The 22,925-nt window shown below is 40.2% G+C and overlaps 2 protein-coding genes across 2 annotated transcripts; both read left to right on the top strand.

Annotated features, from left to right (window-relative positions):
• Positions 1–205: 205 nt before the first annotated feature.
• marveld2l (MARVEL domain containing 2-like) lies at positions 206–5,995 on the top strand. The gene is made up of 6 exons (XM_007573790.2): positions 206–491; positions 2,049–3,168; positions 4,345–4,547; positions 4,643–4,814; positions 4,937–4,987; positions 5,303–5,995. The coding sequence occupies exons 2-6, from the start codon at positions 2,050–2,052 to the stop codon at positions 5,417–5,419; spliced, it is 1,662 nt and encodes a 553-aa protein (XP_007573852.1). The 5' UTR covers positions 206–491; position 2,049; the 3' UTR covers positions 5,420–5,995.
• A 956-nt stretch (positions 5,996–6,951) lies between these two features.
• Positions 6,952–21,265, top strand: LOC103153047 (occludin-like). The gene is made up of 9 exons (XM_016661641.1): positions 6,952–7,030; positions 7,979–8,255; positions 9,405–9,969; positions 10,431–10,634; positions 10,740–10,901; positions 18,206–18,348; positions 19,338–19,610; positions 19,853–20,024; positions 20,780–21,265. The coding sequence occupies exons 3-9, from the start codon at positions 9,421–9,423 to the stop codon at positions 20,828–20,830; spliced, it is 1,554 nt and encodes a 517-aa protein (XP_016517127.1). The 5' UTR covers positions 6,952–7,030; positions 7,979–8,255; positions 9,405–9,420; the 3' UTR covers positions 20,831–21,265.
• The last annotated feature ends 1,660 nt before the right edge of the window (positions 21,266–22,925 follow it).

Genomic DNA, 22,925 nt, shown 5'->3' with positions numbered 1-22,925 from the left:
AGCCTAATCTTCTGCAGAAGCTGATAATTCAAAGTGATATTTTTAATACTAATAAACCTCCTGGGCTTTCACATGTACCCAGTAGGCTATGAAGCAGGTAGATAATTAGGTTTCCCCTCTTTTTCTAATCAAGAAATCAGTATCAATGTGATTTCCAGGAAGTATGGAAGGTATTAATGCCTTTTACCTGCAGGGAACACCAGTTTGATTCCCTGCTGCTACCTGTCTTTCTCTCCCACAGATTAACCACATAGTGCCAGTCGGCAGCTGCACAGCCGCAGTCAGGGCTTAATGATTAAGCGTTTACTCCCCTCGCAGCTCCCCACGCACTCTGGCTCATTGCCTTGTTTGAAACCTGTAGTGAGTCAACTGAGAGACTGGGCCTTGGTGGACACCGAGGCCATATTACTGTTTTTATCAACTATCCAGTTCCTCTAAAAGCAGCTTCTTAACCCTCTGCATGGCCACAGAGCTGCAACCAAACAGAGAAGGTAAGGATTTCTGATTTAAATGGTTTTGCTGTGTTGTTGTGAGTCACGGCTGTCTAGGCTACACTGGAGGCCCGCTGGGCTCCTTCTCTGATTTGTCACAGAGTAGCAGAGAAGAGGACATATTTGAAATGTTTGTTTATTTTTTTGTCTGTAGGAGTGATTAGTGGATTTAAAGTAATTCTGAACGGTTTTGAACCAAGCAATACAGACTAATGGCGTTGACGTTTTTCAAAGTACACTGTGGTACTTGCTTCTGCTGATGGAAAAAGCTTCACAGTCGTCTCTCAGTTCTTTTTGTCTACAGTGCTGTGGAAAAGCAGTCGTATTGTGAACGTAGAAAAGTTCAAGATATACACCCAAAAGACTCCAAAGTCTATAATTGTAACACTAGCTACGCTTTAACCACAAAATTGTGCAATTTGAAACTATGAACATAAATTTGCTCAATAAAAACGCAACAATTAAAAAAAAAATCTTGTTTTTTGATTAAAGAAGTTTTTAAGCTATGATGAGATGGTTTCCTGGCTGCATCAAAACTTTTGTTTGCCTCTTGAATCATGTGATCAACAGCAAGTGGTGACGAAGACGACAGGAAGTAGTAGGAGGATGATGATTTGTTTTTGTTTTTTCCAACAATGTGCAGATGTCTTCACCGGAGCGCTCACAGCATCACACAATTCATTAACAGTTGTGTCCAATGTGTTCTGTAGCTTTTCTGTAAAATCACCAACTATAATTTTCCCAAAATGCCTCATACTAGCCACTCCCAAGTTGGTAGCTTGTTGCTCCAACACCTGAATAAGACGCCAAAGTGTGACTTCAGACTTTGTACACAAAATGGAAAACAGTTCAAAAGGAATGATTACTGGAACATTTTTCAGAGCCTCAAGTTCAGTTAAAGAAGCAGTATAATGTCAAATGAAAATGTTTGACCTTTACATCATCTTATAATGTTATTCCATAATATACCTGCAGTGTTTCCTCAATTCTTTCATGCATGTTTGAGAAATCCTTTAATCTCCATGGCAACCATTCAGCAATGCAAAACACCTGGACAGATTTAGCAACGCCTTCAGAGATGAAGCTCCTCCTCAGAGCTACTGCCTCACAGAGCAACCCCCTAATGACTCCCTCACTCAGCCCCTTCAGACTAGCCAGGAGCAATTAGCAACTGTGAAACTGCTGAGCTCCTTACGGGAGTTACTTCTCAGAGGACAAGAAAAGTTGTGTTGACTTCCTGAGGACAGAGTGTCAGAAGAAGAAGAGTTTCTAAAGGAGACAGAGGCCCAATTTCAAGGAATTATTACAATGTCAAGTTTCTTCTAAGTTTTATTTGATATTTACAGCAATTTTATAACAACCAAAGTTACCATAGTTACCTGATAGTGCTATAAAATGGCACTGTGGCTGGAAAACACAATACTGCTCCTTTAATAAGTGAAAAACAACATTAAACCAGCTGACAATGGAAGTGGTGCTAATTTTAGAAGCACATATTAACAACCCTCATACTTTTTTTTTATTCTTGCCTCATAAAATTTTTAAATGTTCCCACAGCATGAAAAACTGGAGCACAAAATTCAAGGGGGAAGAATATGGAGGTGAAGACAGGTCTTCTTCTCACAACAAGACCCCCATCAGTCCAGCAGTTCCTGTATGGGTCACTCACACACCTCCGCCTAACCATGTGATGGATGACAGTGATGAAGACGGCATGTCCATGAGCCGCACATCCAGCTCTCCATCTGATGCTGAAAACAGCAAAAGGAGCATGAAGTCCAAACTGAGATCCCTCATTCCTAAATCATTGAGTGGGATCATAAATAAGCATGCAGGAGAGAGTGATTCTGAAACCACCAGAACTAGGATCCAGATTCTTCCCAATGGGACCAGGGTGAGCCCCCCAGTGAGTCCCTTCCTGGAGCGCAGGAACTGGGATGAGTCATCAGGGAACTCCACCAAAGACTCACAGAAGTCTTTGCTCAGACAAACCCCCCAAGAGTGTTTCTGTCAGAGCCTTCAGGAAGAGTCTCTGCTGACCAGCATCCACCCTGCAGAGTACTACGCCGCCAAAGTCGAGGTCTATCAACAGAAGTACTCTTATTTGAAATCATGGCCGGGTTTGCTCAGACTGCTGGCTGGGCTGCAGCTCCTGTTTGGCGGCATGGCATCTGCATGCGTCATTGCCTACATACAAAAGGACAGTGAGTGGTTCAACACCTATGGGCTCTACAGTGGAATAAACAACAATGGGCTCGGTTTGTCTGGGCACAGCTACACAGGGCCTATGACTGCCTTCGTTTTATCTGTAGCTGGAATCTCATGGATGATTACTCTGAGTTTGCTAGTGACAGGAATGACCATGTATTATCGAACCATCCTCCTGGACTCCTCCTGGTGGCCCCTGACAGAGGCCTTCATCAACCTGGCCCTGTTCCTGCTTTACATGGCCGCAGGGATCGTATACATCAATGACTTGAATCGAGGGGGGCTGTGCCACATGACGATCGGGGTTAACCCCATCATGGCCAATCTGTGTCGAGTTGATGGAGGCCAGATGGCGGGAACGGCGTTCATCTTTATTAATATGATCATGTACCTGGGAAGCTTCCTGGCTTGTCTGAAGATGTGGCGGCATGAGACTGTTCGGAAGGTCAGGCAGAACGCTGACCAAAAGGTAAACCTGCAGAGGCTGATTCTTGCAGCCTTCCTTGCATGTAGGTATAGGATGGAGGACTACTTGCATCACTTTCCCACTTTTTTTTCCCTTTTAATTGTAGCAAAAATCATCATCTGTTCATGATTACTATAAATAAAGAGTTTTTTTTTTATGACAAATAATATGCAGTTCATGAACATCAATGATTAGATAGATAGATAGATAGATAGATAGATAGATAGATAGATAGATAGATAGATAGATCAATCTTTATTTAGGTACCAATTAAGTTTACAGCAAAACAAAAAATCAACAACACAACAATTAATATTGAGCTAGAAGTTGTGGCACTAAATTCCCCTGCTTTGACAAATGGAGGTTAAAGCACTAAACTTTAACATACAGGTCCTAATATGACCAAAACAGTGAATAAATATACCAGTAAATTCATAGAACTTAAAAAAAAAAGTAAAATTCCTCAGTAAGGGACACACTTCCGCCTAACTAAGTTCAAGCCACCATTTAACTTAGTAGCTAAAATACAAACTGTTTCCATTAACTGTAGCACTATAAGACTAACAACATCTCCCTCTGAAAAAATTAAGGAGGGAAATGGCACTAAGAAAAAAATTAATATTTACATGTCATATCGGTTTTGGGTTTTAAAATAATTTTGCTTGTTTTCATGGAGAATGTATCAATCATCTTAAATAGTTTTTTTTAAGAAGAATTTGATCTTTAATCAACAAACAAAAAAGTTAAATTACTCATAATGAAATATATTTTCCAAAGTGTTCACTCACCCATTAATTCAAGACCCCACGTATAAACAAGATACCATGACGATGCTACCAGCGCCATACCAACTGTGGAAATGTATAAAGAAGACAGTCTGGCAACAATAGCAGTAAAAACTACTGATATGTTGTCTAATATAACATATGTTGCTAAATTTCATAAAAACCATTTATTTTAATATTAAGTACAATTATACCAGATTACTCTGTTTTATATCGCATCACAACCACACAGCTACAACCTGATCAGCTGATGTCAAGGAAACCACTAGATATGTCAAATAAGAGCAAATCTTGACATTTGCTTCTTTCTCCTTAGCTATTTCTGTCTTGCAGAGAGTTTATTTTGTTAATCTTGTGCTATTTGGAAATTTTCCTCTTTTTCTTTTTGCTGCAGGGTGAGTTTAACCAGTCTATTTCCCTAAACACACAAAGAACAAAACAGATATCGTTCAGGGATGAGCCTGATAAACCTCTGAATAAAGACGGTAACTGCCAACCTGAACTCCCCCCTAAAGTCCGTAAATCAAGCGTCAGCCCAAACAGAGCTTCTGTGTCCAATGATACACCCAAAGTACATGTCATCGCAGATTACATAATGTAAGTTCAGACCTGAACAGTCAACAGCAATTACATGTACAGCATAAAGGCAGAATGAATTTGTATTCAACATGTTCCATCTTGTTTCTTTCCAGTAAGTATCCAGAGATCAGATCTGAAGAGGAACGGAAAAAGTACAAAGCTGTTTTCAATGACCAGTACCTGGAGTACAAGGACCTTCACAGAGACATCATTACAACCCTCAATAAGTTCAGAGAGCTGGATACTATGGTGAATCAACTTCCCAGAAAAGGGAAGAGCTTGGAGGTAAGACTGATGGTTTCCATCCTGTGAATAATGATTTTCAGGGTAAATCACCTTTAGGCCTATTTAAACCAGGAGATTTGGATTTGGATTGTAAAGCTAATCTATTTCTATATTCTTAACAGGATCAACAGAGGATTCAAAATATTTTAAAAACATATCAAGACAAAAAAAACGTAAGTGGAAGAGATTGCATCACAAAATATGAACTTGCTTATCTTTATTGATTCCACTGAAAAACAGATTTAACTCTTGTGATACTCAGCCTGTATGTTTGAGAATGTACGATTGCACAAACACTCCCGTAAAATGAGCTGTCCCATCAAAAAAAAAAAAAAAAACCTCTTTATGGATGTCAAGTTATATGAAGTTTTATTTGAAATCATTGACAGAATTAATCAGACAATATTGGTGGAGTGGAAGTGAGAAATGAGAGGACGAGTACATTTTACAGCAATAAAGAGCAAAATGTGATGCGTGTGTTTTTACAGGATCCTACTTTCCTGGAGAAGAAGGAACGCTGTGACTACCTAAAAGCTAAATTACGGCACATTAAAAACAGAATCCTAGTTTATGACCAGGAGACCGCAGCCAATCATCGGACATGACTGGGACTACCAAATGTAGTCATTTATTATGCTGTTTGCCATCTTATTGTTGTGTACACTAGACATGTTATGCAAAAGGTTTTTCACTCCAAAGAACATATTTCCCCTTGTGAACATCTTCAGATCTCCAGTTCATGAGGCCTAAGATATTCTAAGAGCTGAGGTACATCAATGTAAGCAGTTTATATATATATATATATATATATATATATATATATATATTTACATTATTTCTCTTTCAACAGATGTTGATGTTTCCAATGTTGTCTTTGTTGTATGTGCTTTTATTGCAGCCTGGGTCTTCCCATCCTTGAATATTTGTATATTTTCCTAAGTAAGGTATCAGTTTTTAAACCTGCCACCAGATCAAATGGACTAACATAAAGTACCACAGTTAAGCTGAAAACCAGATACTTCTTGGTATTGAGCCTGCTGTCTGCAGTCATGTTCATTACATTTCTTCAGTTGAGGTCTGTTTGCCATCAACTTCTCATTAAGCCCATATTTCTGTATTAAATATGTTTTTTTTTAATGGTCTGATGTAATATTCAAATTTTAAATGTAATTTTTTTCATTACTTGTAAATGGCAATCATCATAATTAACAGAAATAAAGACTTGAAAACATCAATATGTGTGGAATGAATCCATATAATGTGTTTCATTTAGACTATTACTGAAAACCTAATTTATTTCAGGAACTTTATCGCTATTTTATTGATTGGATCTGTATCTATCGAAAATAATCTGCCTAATAAATGATTTATTTGATATTTTTTAAGCTTAAGAACTGAAAGTGAAGAAACATGATCTGTAGTGAAGCCTGGTGCTGACAGCGGCTGACAGTAGGTGGGGTTATTCTCAGTCTGCAGCGGTTGGATCCAGACAAAAGAGGTTCATGGTAACTGAATGTGTAACAGGATTATGGGTCACCAAGACTCACTGATGCACTTATGAAAACAAAGTTAGGTTCATGTTGTCTAATCCAGTAATAAATAGTAACGACTGGTTCCAGCTGTTTATAGCACATAACCATTTTTTCTAAAGGTGGTGAGCTACTGGACAGTAGCCACAGTTGCCCCGGGAGCTGTGGCTACTGACTGACAGATGCGAGGTTGCCATGCTCCGGCACCACCAGTACCAGACGAGGCGGGTGAAGTGTCTTGCTCAAGGACACTACAACTGAGCAAGATGGAGTGGGGGTGGTGGGTTTGAACCAGCAAACCACCGGATACAGGATGAACTCCTGCCACTTGAGGTGCTGTCACTGCACTTTTACTCTTTGTTTATGGTTTCTTGTTTCCTTAGATTAGTGTTTGCAGTTTATGCCAGCTTTAGGATTTTTGCTTCATCTGTGGTTCCCTGTGTCTCAGCTTTGTTTTTTTCTCCTTTCCTCAATTTACCAGTATACTTCCCTCCCCAGCTGTTTCACATCTCCTAATTTGGTTCTGCCTGCTCTCTTCCCCTGCTGCCTCTACTTACCTCTGATTAGTCCCTCTGTTTCCTGTACCTCTCTCTCCTCTCCCTCAGTGCATGTAAGCTTTCTGGCTAAGATTGTTCCTCACTGGCTCCGTTATTTTCCGTGACTTTCAGTTCCTCAGCATTCAGTGTTGTAAGTTTCTATTTGTCATCTCTTCATTAAAAGCCATTTTTTCATCTGCAGGCTCACCAACCTGACTCACGATGGCAAGCTCACGATGGCAAGCTTCCCCCTTTTTCCTCTAGATGTAATAGTTGGAGTTTCCGGAGACCCCAAGACATACCCCTGAAATGAAGTTCTTTCTCCCTTCCTCTGTTGGTGTAACCGGATCTTTTTTGAGTTGTGCTTGTTATAAGTGAATAATTTGTCTGCTATAGTTTGTCTTTGGTAATTGACGGTTTCTCTGTTTATTCTAACAAGAACAGTAAACAAAAATCAACCACATTATGGACTGCCTGTTCCAAGTCATATGCAAAGCAAAAGTATATAACAAAACTAAAGCCAATTCTTGTTGCCTTTGTCATAAAGTTACATTATGGTTATGTAAGTAAAAAAACTTATGAAGTCATTTATCTGAGCACTGAGCTGACAAGGACAGCCCAAGGCATAAGTGAGTAAAGCAGCTGCTTAGGGACCTCCACACCACCAGGAGGTGCCCAAGAACACTAAGCTAGTGTGATAAAAAATGTTATATATATTTAAAATAAGATTGAATGATACAAACTAAATGCTATTACACATGTAAAAACTATTTCTATATTGTTTTTATAGTTGTTAGACTAATAATGGTTAATCTTTTCATGTTGATGACTGCTGTCACTGTTGGGGTACTAACTTGTCAACTTGTTTACTGAAAATTTAGTGTTAAAATTGTTAAAATAATATGATACATCTAAATAACATGCTGCATTTCAAAATTAAAATATCTGTTTTAGTTTGTTATTCCTGTAAGGTTAAAACCATTTACCCATAAGAACTCTGGTAAGATGTAAGCTAACTACAAATGATGCTAATGACACCAGGTGTGTTACACATATAGAGTAACTTTAGAATACAGCATCTGGTGTCAAATCTGCTTAGGGCCCCAAAAAGGCTTGGTCATACTGACAGTGAATAAGTGAGTACATTTTGGAGCTGGACCCTGAGAAAGAGCCTCGGAGAGCCGGTGGGCTGGGGCTGAACTGCGTCCCTGCTCAGACACACGGAGACTCCGGGGAGGAGACCTGTCTGAGTCCGGCCCCAAAGGTGTCTGTTTACGGGAACCGACGCGAGTTGAAGGCGTGTTTCCAGTTTACCGCCGTCGGAGCGAACACTGATTAGAACCGGAGCGCTGCAACACAACCTGTGACCCGGCTGGGTGAGTGCCATGTTTCACTCTCTATCGAACACTTTTTAAAGTTTTGCAATTGTTAACTTAGAGTATCACAAAGTTCTGCTAAAAAAAATAAAAATAAAATATTTCTTCCGAGCAGGATATAAGTTAAGTTCTTTCTCTTTAAGTATAAATTAAATAAAGTTCCAGGAAGCAGGAGAAGTGAAACATTAGACTGTCAAACTAACATGTTTTCATGTCAAGTCCAGTTGAGACGTGCAGTTTCCAGAAGTAAGATACACTATTGACCAGCAACTTCAGAGAGTTCTGACCCAGCTGGCTAATCTTATATCGGAGCTTCACCTCTCGTGGTTGGCTGGCTCCCAGCGGGGCCCTACAGGTGTCATACAGTGAAGAAGCAGCACAGGGGGCCACACACGGCCGTGGTTCTGCCCCTGCCTGCGGTAAACAACACGCATGGTTGCCCCAGCTCTGCCTCCTCTCTGCTGTCTGAATAATTGAAGCCTGCTGGGTTGAGTTCTTCAGTGAAGACAAGGTGCGGGTCATCAATACTGGAGAGAGTGTGGAGGTGGTTCAGGAGCAGGGAGGCGCATTATGAAGCATAAACATGCTACCTAAATCACTTTGATGATGCTTCTATACAGCTCTGGAGAGAATAAAGAACCCCATTCATGGTTATTCCACCAAATATTAATGTCTGAACTCTTCCTGAGTTAAAACGTTAGTATTGTTGTCTTTGCATTAACTGAGGTCTGAAAGCGCTGCATCTTTTTCGTTATTTTGACCATTTCTAATTTTCTGCAACTAATTTTTTGCTTGGAATTTCGGAGACATGCTGTCAGTAGTTCATAGAATAAAATAACAATGTTCAAATAATAAAACCAGAGAAACTGGTCATTCTAAGTTTATATATATATAAAATCTCTACATCTCTCACATTTATCTCATATTGATAATTTATCAATTATCAAGTATCAATTTCATATAATGATACTTATTTCTCTAACTTCACAATTATGCCCTCTGCGATGTTGGCGTAATAAAACAGACTGTAGTTTGTAGTTACAAACGTGACAAAATATGAAAAAGTTCGCAGCATATGAATACATTTACAACACACCAAATGTTTTGATTTGCTGACTAGTTTTGACCATAATTTCCTTTCTGTTCTAGGAATATTCTCAGAAACATGTATGAGCCCCGGTACTATGACAGTCCCCCTGTGTACAGTCCTCCATACAGCACCACCTCCCACAGTCTCTGCCCCCCAAGAAGCATCCATTCCCCTCAGAGCCAGTATGTCTCCTATGCCCACCAGCCTCCTCCTGATTCCTACTACATGGAGGGGCAGCCGCAACACTTCTACAGGTGGTTCTCTCCTCCAGGTTTTGTTAAAACCTTCCAAGGAACCACAGCAGTCATGTGCTTCATTATCTTTGCCTGCGTGGCTTCAACTCTGGTGTGGGACATGAATGGGTTTGGGTACGGGGTATACGGTGTTGGGGATGTGGCCTCTGTGGGCGGAGCCGGCTCGGGTTATTATGGAGGCAGTTATGGCTACGGCGGCTCCTATATGACGCCGCAGTCGGCCAAGGCAGCAATGATTTCCATGGTGGCTGTCAACTTCCTGGTTTCACTGAGTTTCCTGGTGGGAAGTTTCTCCAGGTCCAGGATGATGCGAGGGTGCAGGTTCTACCTCACCATTTTCATCTGTGACATCATCCTGGCTGTTCTTCAGGTGGGTTCTCAAACACAATACATTATATTGTAATGAGACACTGGGCACTTTCTAGGATTACATGTGAACTATGTTCCAATAAGAAAACTCACTCAGGCCACTATTTTGAAAGTTTGGCTCTCATATCTTGGTTTAATGGGGTGAGGGGCGAGGTAAGGGATTCTCTTCACATAGAACTCATACATTTTTGGAGCTTTGAAGGAAAAAAAACAGTCAGATACATCTCTTTCAAAATTAATCAGCTTCATAACTGTTGATTAATGCAGCTTCAAGCTTGATCAATACATTTTCCAACATTGCCCCCAGAAAGTAGTGACAGACTGAAACTTTTGGGTTCAGATAACATGATTAGAAGTAACGCAGGGCGTCTCTGGTTTTGTGATTTCCAGCTCTGCCTGTTTTATGAAGTTGAGGGAATGATTAAAACTGCTGTGACTAAATGGGCCTCTTTTGGTTTTCAGGGCATCATCGATATCATCTTTGTGATCGGGGTGAACCCCATGTCTCAGAGCTCACAGAGCATGCTGTATAACCCCATGCTTAGAATGTGTCAGAATATCCAGGGGACCCCGAGTCTGAGCGGCAGTGTTGGGGCCGGTTTCCCTGGAGGCTTTCCCATGTACAATCAATACCTTTACCATTACTGTTTCATGGACCCTGAGGAGGTCGGACTAGTAATTTTACTCCATTTAGTTCTTTAGTATTTTTTTTTTTCAAACCAGTTTGATTTGATTGGATAAATCCTAATGTCTAACTTCCCCTTTGTTCAGGCAGTGGGGTTTGTTCTGGGCCTGCTGGTGATTGTAGCTCTGTCTATTTCTGCTTACTACGCGTACAAGACTCGCAGCAAGATTTGGCGCCATGGAAAATCAAACATCTTGTGGGATGAGCCGATAGTCAGGCTGTCAGACGGGCATGATGTTCTGGACTGGGTGAGTGTGTCTCTCTCTTCTTATTGATTTTTAATAGACACACTGTAATGTAATGTCACATGTGGAAGATCCTCCCCCCACACACCCCAAGCTCCCTGCTGCAGGGCAAAAAATTGCTCGATGACGATGACCACCGTTGATTTTAGCTGTCAAGTTGTCAGTATAACGTGCTGAACCTTAAATGTATGTATGATTTATAAAAGAAAAAGGGATGCAGTGCTTTGCTACTTACTGTCAACACAATGACAAATAAGCTCCAAGAGTATCACATTTCACAGGTCAGTAACACGTTTTAATAAACAAGAATAGTGAGGGAGACGGAGGATGGTCAGTTATGCTAGCCTGACTTTGACAACCTTAACATCTAGATGCGCTGCATAATTCAGTGTTTCGATTCAGATAACAAAAGAAATAAGGTGACCAACACACCAAATCTTTAACAGATCATCAACAGAGCAGGTGTTTAAATTGGCTAACAAGCCACTGCTGTGTTCAGATGATCACTTATTAATAATCACAAAATAAACATCAAGCCTAAAAACGTAATACTGAAATGGACTGAATGTTCGTGTGGAAAATAACTGCAATTTTTTGGTAGAGCTGTGTCAGCCAATCGCTATGGCAACAGGTATGTGTGTAGTGTAAAGCTGACACAGATAGATGGGAAAAAGAAGAGTATGAGTGGTTTTGAGTTACTCTTCAACAATTTTTCTTTATTACTATTCCTATTCTCTGGCACACTGCACGAAATTAATAATACCTACATATCCAGGTTTCATTTTGTTACCATGGCAGCACGTAAAACAATAGTCTTTTTGCCCTTCAGCGTTGTGCACATGCAAAAACTTCCCGATTGTAAAAGATAACATTCAACCTGTCTTTAGAGGTTATTCTTGTTTTTCTTGCAGTCTTTCTCAACTGAACAAATAATGGCAAGACAATGTTACCCTAAACCTAAGATTAGTCTTATACATCCAATGGCAGCTCTTGTGTTAAATGTTCTGTGGTTGAGCCCCTAATTTATCACCCTAATATATCGAGCTGCTTATTGTCATGTCTTGTGTGTTTTAAAAAAAAAAAAAAAACATTCAATAGTGAGAGACATGGATTTATTGACTACGGAGCCCTCTAGAGGACATGGGGAATGTTTTTCTTTTGCGTTACCACGCAAACGTATTGCGTTCCCTCAATACTTTTGTGTTGCCTTGCAATACTTTTGCGTTCTCTCGCAATAATATACTATTCAGTTCATGCAGCATAATTAAATACTGTAAGCCTTTCTTACAGTGGCCATTGTACTTTCTGCTATTATATAAGGTTTTTGTAAGGTTTTTCCATGTATCTTAATATCTCGTTGTGAAATATCTGAAGTTTTATATCTTTTTCTTTGGGATAGAAATGCACCACAAACCTATGGTATAAACAGAAACAGATAAGCAGGAAAAAAAGGAAAAAATGCATTCAAACTATTTGGACTATTTCTGACATATTATTATGGGGTAATCAGCAGTCTGACAGTTTTGATTGTGTTTCTATTACGTTGGTAGTCTGAATGGTTTAAAGAACTGTTTTCAGTGCCTCACACAAACAGACATAAACATGAAGTGAATAAATTGATTTTCAATCAATGTTTTGCACCAAAGAGTTAAGAATAAACACTTTTTCACTGAGGCTCTTAAAGTGTGTATATATTTGAAATTTGAAATTGACATCTGTGACTGTATACAAAAAATAAACCATCAAATATTGCAATCAGCATATTGCGAGGGAACATAAAACTTATTTCGAGGGAACGCAAAAGAAATTTATTTTCCCATGTCCCCTAGAGGGCTCTGTAATTGACAGTAGGAGTAGACATGCTGGAACAAAAAACACAGAAGTAGTCCATCGGTTAGTAGCCATTAGAGATTTAGATAGCAACCTCTTTGTCATTTACCAACTCTGCCACATGGTTATATTTGTTGTGACTGTCATTTCACTGTGGACAACATGAGTGCCCAGTGCCCACTCTTCACTGACTGAACATTCAAACATCTTTAGTGGTGCAACTGACAGACACTGTAACTTTGTATTTGTTTTGTTTGTTTATTGGTTGAATGCTTGTGCAGTCATGTTACCCTAGTCATCAAGCCACACAGCCTGTACCAAAAAACTGTCATTATATCCTGCTGGAACCTGAATACTAATGCTGACCATGTTTTATATATGTAGTGGTCACTGAGTTTCAGCTACTATCATGCCTTGTTGAGTCGGAGAATACAACTGGCACTCCCTAGTTTCACTCTGACTGATCATTAACAAGGACTGACATAACAGCCGCACTGCAACTCATGGTGTTTATGATAGGAAACAGGCCAGAAACCCTTTAGAAAGGAACTGACTGCATGGTTATTATAACAAGTTCAAGATTCATCTTTCTGGAATTCATGATCTGTCACACAAACATTTCCTGCATAAGGTTGGACTCTGTGGGATCAGGACTGGGAGGATTGCTTAGTGTGCTGATGAACCATCTGTTCATCAGCACATTTTTGCTTTTCTGTTCCTAATCATTTTCACTACCATGTCTTAAGTGCACTACGTTGAGTACTCGGGTATAACCCCATAGTAATCCTGTGAATTTAACTGAGGCAGTGAACTAAAGTTCACAGTAATCTAAGATCTTAGACAGAACTCCACATAAATTTTGGCATTTGATATAAATGTGATACAGGTCATCCTGCTCTGGTATGACGCCTTCCAAACAGTCCAGTTTGAGTGAAAGATGGTGCACGCGATCTGCTCCGAAGTGAACCTCAGAGATGTAGCTGTGAAATCCCGTGTGGCAGCCAACACACAGAGGCACCGATGGTGTGACTGGTGTGTGTCTGGCTTCACGCCCTATTCAATGCATCAACTATATACTCCTCTTTCAGGAACAACTGCGCCCTGCCTGTAAAGTGTGCAGAGCAGTGCATTGGAGCACAGCAAAGACGCATGCTGTATAAAAACAATTTAAAATAACAACAGACAACACTTAGCCCAGTGTGGGGGCAAGTAAATCTTATAATACACTGGGTGAAACCCTGTAACTATATATAGTGCTATCAACATAAATTTCATTAGAGATTGAGATTTTGGTTGGGTTTTTTTTTGGAGTTGGGTGAGTTTTGTGTTGTTTTGGGGCTGGAAAGTGTCAGTCAGATCTTGTTACCCAGATCAGGAACAGTTTTGCAGCTAAAACTCTACAGGAATACATCTTATATGAATGTCATCAGTGTCTATACCTGATTAATAATATGATGATGTTAATCTTCACGTGTGATTTTAGAAAAACATTGATAGACTTGCTAACTGTGTTGTTGACAGCCAGCTAAGGGAAGCGGCTATGTGTTTACATGTACATCTGTAATGTGTGAGTCGTTGGGCTTCAGGATACTGTTGAGAATAAATCATTCTGTGTTTTCCTTCTATCTCTTTTAGCTAGTTACAAAGCTAAAGCTAAAGAAAATGACATGTTAGGAAATGCCGTCAAAGCTTTGGTTAAGGGATATGACACACTAGGGAACGCCCTCTTTAGGGTGTAGCTTAGATAAGAGGCTAACAAAGGGATTTACCAACTGTTTTTGGGTGCCGTTTTATCTGCCAGCTCCTACAGGTAGCATGTCAGATGGACCAGCTGTATTTTGGTATTAATAAATGGAATTCACGAATTCAACTCACTGACTCTCCTTCAACCTCATACTTCAAGAATTTAGCATGGAGAAGGATAATTCTCCACAATACCTTCAGATTTGTTACTCAGAAGGTAGAGAGCACACATCTGTTTTATGACTGGAAACCTGCAGTTCTGATCAAAGGGATCTCAACAAAGTAGCGTCTGTTTGTGAACTACACTTTACTCTTTCTGGTGATGGTACTCTACTGTCTATCAGACCGTAATCCTATGATAGCAGGGAAGAATTCATCACAGTACCATTGTGCTGTGAATCTATAGCACAGCACAATGGTACTGTGCTGTGCTATAGACAAAGCGAAGGAGTATACTCCTTCGCTTTGTCTGACTGGGACAAAGCGAAGGAGTATACTGAATCGGCTCATCCAGCCAGGTCTCTGCGTACATCCTGCTCATCATGTCGAGGCTCTCCATTGAGATGCAGACCCTGTTCGGGGGCTCTCTTGTATCGCAGTGAAGACGCTTGCCTTGCAGGGAAGCATATATAATGTATTTCTCATGTATAATGTATAGAAAGGGTTGAGTTGCATCTGTGTTGCTGTGTGAATTCCCACAGAGTGAGGTGGCACTAAATGATTCAACTTGTGAAGGTTCCTCATCAGATCAGTTCCTGAGTAAAATATATATTTTTTTCCACATGCTACATTTTTGTTTCAAATAAGCAGAAAAAGGTTTAGAGACACAGGAAGGGGAAAAATAAGGAAAATAATTTAGAAAACCCATATGTTGCTATTTGAATCTAAGACACAATCTACTGAAATACAGTTCATTTTCTCATTTTCTTATACAGTAGTAGGCAGTCTGAGATGCAGAAAGTGAACTAAATTTGTCCCTCCAGTGGATCAGCTTCCTTGGATTATTTTCCCCACACTGAGCATGATCCTGTGACACCACATTCATCGGATCGGTTTCAACAAGCGCCTTTCCTCCCACATCAGCCCTAACCCTGTTTGACTACACAGCCATGCAGAAATGGGTCAAACACAAGAAGTCTTTAATATTGCATTCCACAGTAAGAGTGGAGATCACATCAGGCAGACAGTTCTTCTGGCTTTTGAAGTTGACATTTTTCTCTCTGTGTTAAATTACATTGTAGCCAAAACCTTTTTTAATTACTTCCTGCAGTTTCAGTTTTACTGCGCCACACTGTCATTTTTTTTTTCTTGTGAGTGCAATTTTTTTCTTTGTACATTTCTGATATGGAGATGCACCCACATTCCCTCTAATAACACACATCTCTTGTCAGACACAGTAGGGAGATTTGTTTTTGTGTTTTCTTCCAGTGAATTAGCTCGGCTGCTTGTTGAGAGGATTTAAGGTGAGACTCAGGGGAGTTTGGAGGGAAGGAAGATGCATGTCAGAGTTGTCATACAGTCTTTCACTGGGGGTGAGGCTGGGTGTGTGTGCGTGTGTTTGTTTGTGTGTCTGTCTGTATTTGGTACATTGTAAAGAGAACTTTTTAACATACACACATGCTTCAACTGCATCTGATGACTAATATTAATGCAAAGGATACATATTGTTTCTATTAAACAAGATCATAAATGGTTTTGAGAGCAGAAGACCAGTAGCCCACAGCTTTGCCTAATCATAAATATTATACTATATTAAAACATTTAGTGGAAAAACAAAAAACACAATGGCAAAATTGTGTTTTTTTGGACACAGTTTTGCAGGGAACGCAGCTAGTTATACCACCACATGGCATCTTATTCACTGTTTCCACCAATAGTAATATCTGGCTGTTGATCATGTCTCTCGTGTGACGCAAAAATTACATTTATACAAAATACATGTATTCTGATACATCTGAAAAAAATGACCTCATCCTGGCATAAAACGTTTCGAGATTGGTATGTTTCCATTATGCCAATTTATTTTCGTAATTTCAAATTGTGCAATTCTCTGGTTAACAGAAAAGCACCTATAGGCTGTGTGAGAGTTTACCATGGGGTCAGGAAGGGAACGTATAAACGTTCCCTTTATACGACATAAGGACATAAGTCCTAAATGCATCTTTTCTCATTAAGATACAAGGATATGTTTTTGGTGCCTTTAGTGTACAGCTCAAAGGTTGACACCACTCTGTACCCTGAAGCCTTTCAGGAAGTCCCTGCAGAGCCACAGAGCAGGAACTAAACGGATCAGCAGGAACCATGAAGTGAAGACGCTTTAAAGGGCAGAACCATGTGTTTTCAAGACACAGTCAAGTAACTGTTAGATTCAGTTCAAAAGCTATGTATATCAAATATGATTGAAAAGAAGAGTTTTAAGAAAGGTTATCACCAAATAATCCACTCTATTATACAACTCTGTGCACTGCAGGCTTTCTGTGTGCATTCATGCAGCAGTGAGGAGCAGAACTGCCTCTGCGCTGTGTTTGAATTAATAAAGGGAGCAGAGGAGGCTCAGAGCAATCTGTGTGCTGCTTTAGTGAACAGTTTCATCAGCTTCATGCGTCACTTGTAGGCATTCTTGCAGGTTTTTGAATATTAGTGTCCGTCAAAGTGACCCTTAGTTAAAATAAACAGAGAAGGGCCTCGCTTCATTAAAGTAAAAGCAGCTTTGGTAGAGTAGATGACAGAATCCAACAGGAAGAATAGTTGTTGAAGGGTGTGAACGGTGCAGCATCACAGTGTGTGTGAATGAGTGTGTTATATATACGTTCTGGTCCTACTGTAAGCATGAAATATTCTCTAACTGCCAGGTTTTTGTGGTGTATCTGTGAGATAATGATTAATCATTTTCCACTTTTAATATGACATTCTGCACATGCGGTTCAAGTCGACTGAAAACAAAGAAATCTAGAGAAAGAAAAATCTAAAATAGCTGCAATAAATTGATTGCATACATCTGCACACTCTGTTGAGGAGAGTGGACAGATGGATTTCACTTTTCAGTCTTGTTTTGTGTGTAGCAGCCATATTGGAACAGAGGAAGTTCAGACAGATTTTTTTTTTCTGAATGGAGTTCAAACTTTCTGACTTCCTGGGTTGAACTATGCAGCATTGAACCCAAAATGAGGCAAAACCTTCTGCTTTCTTCATTTTGCTCATTGAGATGATATCAGGTTTATGCAGAACAAAACTTTAAAGGGTCTAAAATATGAGTCATATTTCTGTTTGCTTGGTTTCATAGTTTGGATGTGTTCAGTAATAGTTTACATAGTTATATAACCTGTAACAAAACATATTTGGCCTTTGAGCGTAAATCATTATTTTAAATGTGTTTTTTACCGGGTGACTGACATTATAATCACTTTATAAACATTATGATTCTTTTGTGATTTCCTTATTTTTCCATTTGCTCCCTTCCCCAGCAGCATCCCTTCACCTGTGATTAGCTCCTCTGTCATTTCAAACTCCTTCCTTTCACTCACTGCTGGATCATCCATCCCTACACTCCTCTGTTATTCCGCTCAAGTGTTTTCTGTTGCTTTATGTATACCTCACTGTTTCCCTGTGCTTCATATAAGTTTTCCTTTCCATTTTTATTTACTAAAAACTCTGAATATGATCCGACACTCTGCTTCGTCGCCTCCACCTCCTTGATCTCGATAAAATGTGCATTCTGTGGATGTTGTTGCCAGGTGAACCACGTCGGGGAGGCACGCAGCACCCAGCAGGCTCCCACCGTTGTGGTGTCAGAGCATGCAGCGCCCGACCTGAAGGCGGAGAACAGCGGCAGCCACAGCAAAGGGCACAAGGAAGCTGATGCTTGTCTAATCTCCAGGTCAGGCCCCAAAGAGCTCTGACCTGGCGGGGACGCCCTCTGCACACCCACAGACATTACAGCAAAATATGTACAGAAACGTCAACTTTTAAAATGTTTTTTTTATTCCCTATTCAATGATTACTATATTTATTTAGCATAACTGCTGCCTCACAGCTTTGGGTTTTACTGGTCATGAGTTTTATTATCATTTATTACATATTGTAACATTATTACCAGAAAATACAATTCTTCATCACAATCCCCTCTTTTGATTGGTCATAAGAAAATGTGTAATATTTTGTATTAATCACATCAAAATGTATTTTATTCTCACAGTTCTTATGGTTCTTTGCAGCAGGCTGCTGAATGGTTCCTCTGGTCTTTTTCTTATAAACTTTTTTATTTCTTGCTTTACTACGCCAGCTGGAGGAGCACAGCAGCTTGACGAATCAGAAAATCAACATCAGAAATAATGTTTAGCGACACTTTATCTGAAGGGGCGTGCAAAGACTGATATGACACCGTCATAAAATAACAGTGAACATGAAGGATTCTTCATGAATGTTTGTGACTCGTCATTAAGTGTAATTCAGTAATTAATGACACATTTAATGCAAGTTTTAAAGCGACTTTGTTTTTAAAATGTTATTTACCGAATGACGGTCATGACAATAATTAACATTCATGAAGACTCCTTCATGTTCATGACTGTATCTTATCCACACCCCTTCAAAAAATGTCTTACCTAATGTGTAAATCATTTTAACATATCTATTTTAAAAAATTGAAAAACAAAACAAAAATTATGATGAAAAGTTTAGAATTAACAAATTTATGGGATTATTGTTATTTTGTTTTATTTTTGCATTTCTTTTTCCTCATCAGTGTACCCCATGGCTCCCACTTTGAAAAAAAAAATAAAATAAAACATCGATCTAAGTTCTGAAATGTTAAAGTCTGTGTGAAAATGTTTCTCTTATTGTGTTGATTTTGTGTTTCTTGAACAGTGCCAGGCGCGACGCTGAGCCTGTGTACCAAAACAACAGAGCCACGGTTGGTTCCAGCAGCTCCTACGAGACCGACAGAGTGAGGAAGCCTCCTCTTCATCACACCAAGAAGATTGAACCTCCTCTTCATCACACCAACAAGCAGCCGCAGAAACAGCTCAGAGAACCCACTCCTGCTGCTCAGCTGGCGGCCGAGTCCCAGTACGAAACTGGTTACACCTCAGGGGACACTGGTAATGAGCTGGACTGGGACCAGAGAGATTACCTGTACAGGTGGGTCAGGTCTCTGCTGCTGTCTCCACACCAACAAAGTCTCAGCTTCATCTGATGCATCAGAGAGAGAATGACAGAAACATGCATCGTTCAAAAATACAGCAATACAGATTGTGATGACTATAATGTTTATGTCACGCTAACTGGCTGTTGTAGTGATTATTGTTTCACGCATGAGATGCTGATGAACATGTGGTTCAGTGACAGTAAAACGGCAGTAATCAGCTGCTGTGTGCCTCCAGGTTGTACCCGGCCATAACCACAGACGAGCAGCGCCGCCAGTACAAGAGAGAGTTCGACTCGGATCTGGCCCACTACAAGAGGCTCTGTTCTGAGATGGACCACGTCAGTGACCAGGTGCACAAACTGAGCCGAGAGCTGGACACACTGGACGAAGGCTCCGTGAGGTACCAGGTAACCAGAAAGAGTTACTGGCCAGGAGAAAAGCCTCAGCTACTTTGATATGCTTTATTTTTGCTCTTAGTCATATTTAGTGCCTTGCAAAAGTATTCACCCATCCTCCCCTCCGCTTTGAACTTTATCTTTTCACCATGCTAACAAACTTTTATTAGTTTTTTTTTTTGCTACACCAGGAGAGTCCAAACGTTTTAGTTACACGGGCCAAAATTGTCAAGTTAAACTTTTTTTTATTTATTTAAGCTGCCAACTGTGTCATGACATTATGGTAGGAGACAGATACTCTGTGAATCAAACTTCTCTGACTTCTTCCAGCGCGAACTAGAAACAGCCAATCGGAGCCCGGAGGTGGGTCTGATGTAGCGAAAGCTTCAGACCCAAAAACTGAACACAAAATGTCTTTGCTGAACATTTTGTGTTCAGTTTTTACTGAACAAGCAGAGGGTGACTTCTGAAGGCAAACTCGACTGAATACTGGGATGTATTCAGGAGAATGAGGATAAATACATTCTGCCATCCTTTTCCAAATGTTATACTTTAAAATCTCTTCAGCTATGTGCTAATTTGGGTTTATTACAGAAAATCTCAACAGATAAAAACTGCATGAGAAAAAAAGCACAAAAAGCAGGTTGGAATGCTTTTGCAGGGTGCTTTATTTGTTTTTTGCTCTGTTTAGCACTAGATTAGTCAAGACTGCAATATTTGTTGAACTTTGTGAACATGTGAGTGGAACATTCGTTTGTGACCTGCAGGGTGTAGCAGATGAATACAACCTGCTGAAAGACCTGAAAAAGGTACGGTGACCTCTGTCTCCATTGGAACCTTTAGCCTGTTAGCTACATCTTCTATCACTCTGTTACACACAGCTGCAACCAGATATTTACATACGCTGAATAAAAAGACACACATTTTTTTCACTGTCTGAAGTCAAATAGAAAAAACCCTGGTGAGAACATTTTTTTTTTTGTAACTTTCCTCAAATTCAAAAGCTTACATACATTTAGTCAATATCCAGGAAACTGCCTTATCAACTGTATGACATAAGTCTGGTCATTGTAGCTAAGCTAAAATAAGAAAGGTTTGATTTAACTTCAGACAGTGAGAAATAATGGTTGTGTCTTTTTTAGTCAGTGTATGTAAAAGTCTGGCTTTGACTCTTAAACAGCTTGTTGAAGAATCTTTTGGTTGATTTTCAGGGGTTTTTATGAGTAGGAGATGGTCAGCATCCCAAATCTGCTGACCAAAACCTCTGTTAGGACATCTTGTGACAGTTTCCTGGGAACCACAGTGATTTTCTATCTCTTATTTCTGGACTTTGGCTTTCCTCACAGAAAGCCATCCTGTGTTGATTTAGATGAAAGCTTATTGTGATACTAACAAATATCACTTTTTATCGTCACCTTTCTAGCAAACAGCTGACAGTCCTGTTTTGAAACCGACAGCTACTTTAACTGTTTATATTTAATTTGACAAAAACCTGAGGTACAGCTGTGTTGTTCTGTCACATTCTAGGAGATTTTAGTCAGGAAGTAATTAATTTAAAAGAAAATCCTTCTGCCTTGCAGTACTTCTTAATCCAGACATATGGAGAACATAGAAGTCGTAAAAAACTAAACATAATTTATGGTTCCTCAAATTCACAAAAATTTATATTAGCTGCAAATCCAGAAAGTGAAACCAGAAGTGCATTAACAAAGCATTAGATTAAGGGTGTTAATATTTATGGAAGCAGCTGTTTAGTTTTTACCATTTTCCTTCTAACAGATTAGTTTTTTTGCTAAACATCACATCCTCAGTTTACATCAAAACCCAGGAAATGTTAACTTTGCTGTGCAGACACTCTCAGGAAATAAGAGCCACACTCCGGGTCCCTCCAGGTTCTGTTGCTGTTACCTGGGTTTCCTTTTGCACAGTAAGAACACGAGCAAACAGAGGTGATAACATCAGCAGCAACAGGACGCAATGTGTCACGGAACTCCGAAGCAGCATGGCGAGGGAAGGATTTTAATAACAAAACATTTGTTATTATTAACAGGCTGAAGCCTGTACCTTCAGCCTGCATGTAGGTACAGGCTGAGGAACGAAAGTTACATATGTAACTACGGTTCTATGAATCCCAGATGACCGCCAGAGGGCGGTGCTGAAAGCACTGAATGTTCCTTTCGCGCATGCGCTGTTCGAGCAATAATATCAACGGAGTCACACCTGTGACATATCGGATGATCAATCAGAGGCTATACAGCATGACGTCATCCGAGGCTCTGTTCCTACAGAATCTTCTCGCGAAACACAAGGATTCTGAGTGACAGAGAATTTCTGGCGGTCATCCGGGATTCATAGAACTGTAGTTACATACGTAACTTTCGTTCTATTTCATCCCTACTGACTGCCAGAGGGCAGTGCTGAAAACTCTGAATGACTAATACCAGCAATGTCACAAGGAATCCTGAGCACATACCTCAATGAGGAGACCCAGAGGACCCCTGTAAAAGAACCTGGTCCAGAGGATAAGAGGAGGCCACATTCACATTGTAAAATCTAGTGAACGTGCTCGGAGAAGCCCATGATGCAGCAGCACATATAGCTTCCAGTGGAACTCCTCTCAAGGCTGCCCAGGAAGTGGAGACACTCCTGGTAGAGTGTGCCTTCACGCCAACTGGCCGGGGGCGATGCCCTGCAGAGTAGGCGTGGCAGATGACATCCACGATACAATGGGAGAGGCGCTGTTTGGACAGAGGACAACCTCATCTCGGGCCCCCATAACACAAGAAAAGCTGGTCCGAGAGCCTTTTAGCAGCAGTGGCTGCAATATAGGCTTCCAGTGCCCTCACAGGGCACAGTAACTCAGAACTATCGTCAGCTTCCCCTGACATAGGCTGAAAATGCGCCAACCTCAAT

The sequence above is a fragment of the Poecilia formosa genome, unplaced genomic scaffold, assembly GCF_000485575.1.
Source record: "Poecilia formosa unplaced genomic scaffold, Poecilia_formosa-5.1.2 Scaffold338, whole genome shotgun sequence".
Lineage (NCBI taxonomy): Eukaryota > Metazoa > Chordata > Actinopteri > Cyprinodontiformes > Poeciliidae > Poecilia > Poecilia formosa.
Note: the sequence above shows the minus strand (reverse complement) of the source record. Positions and strands in the feature narration are given on the sequence as shown.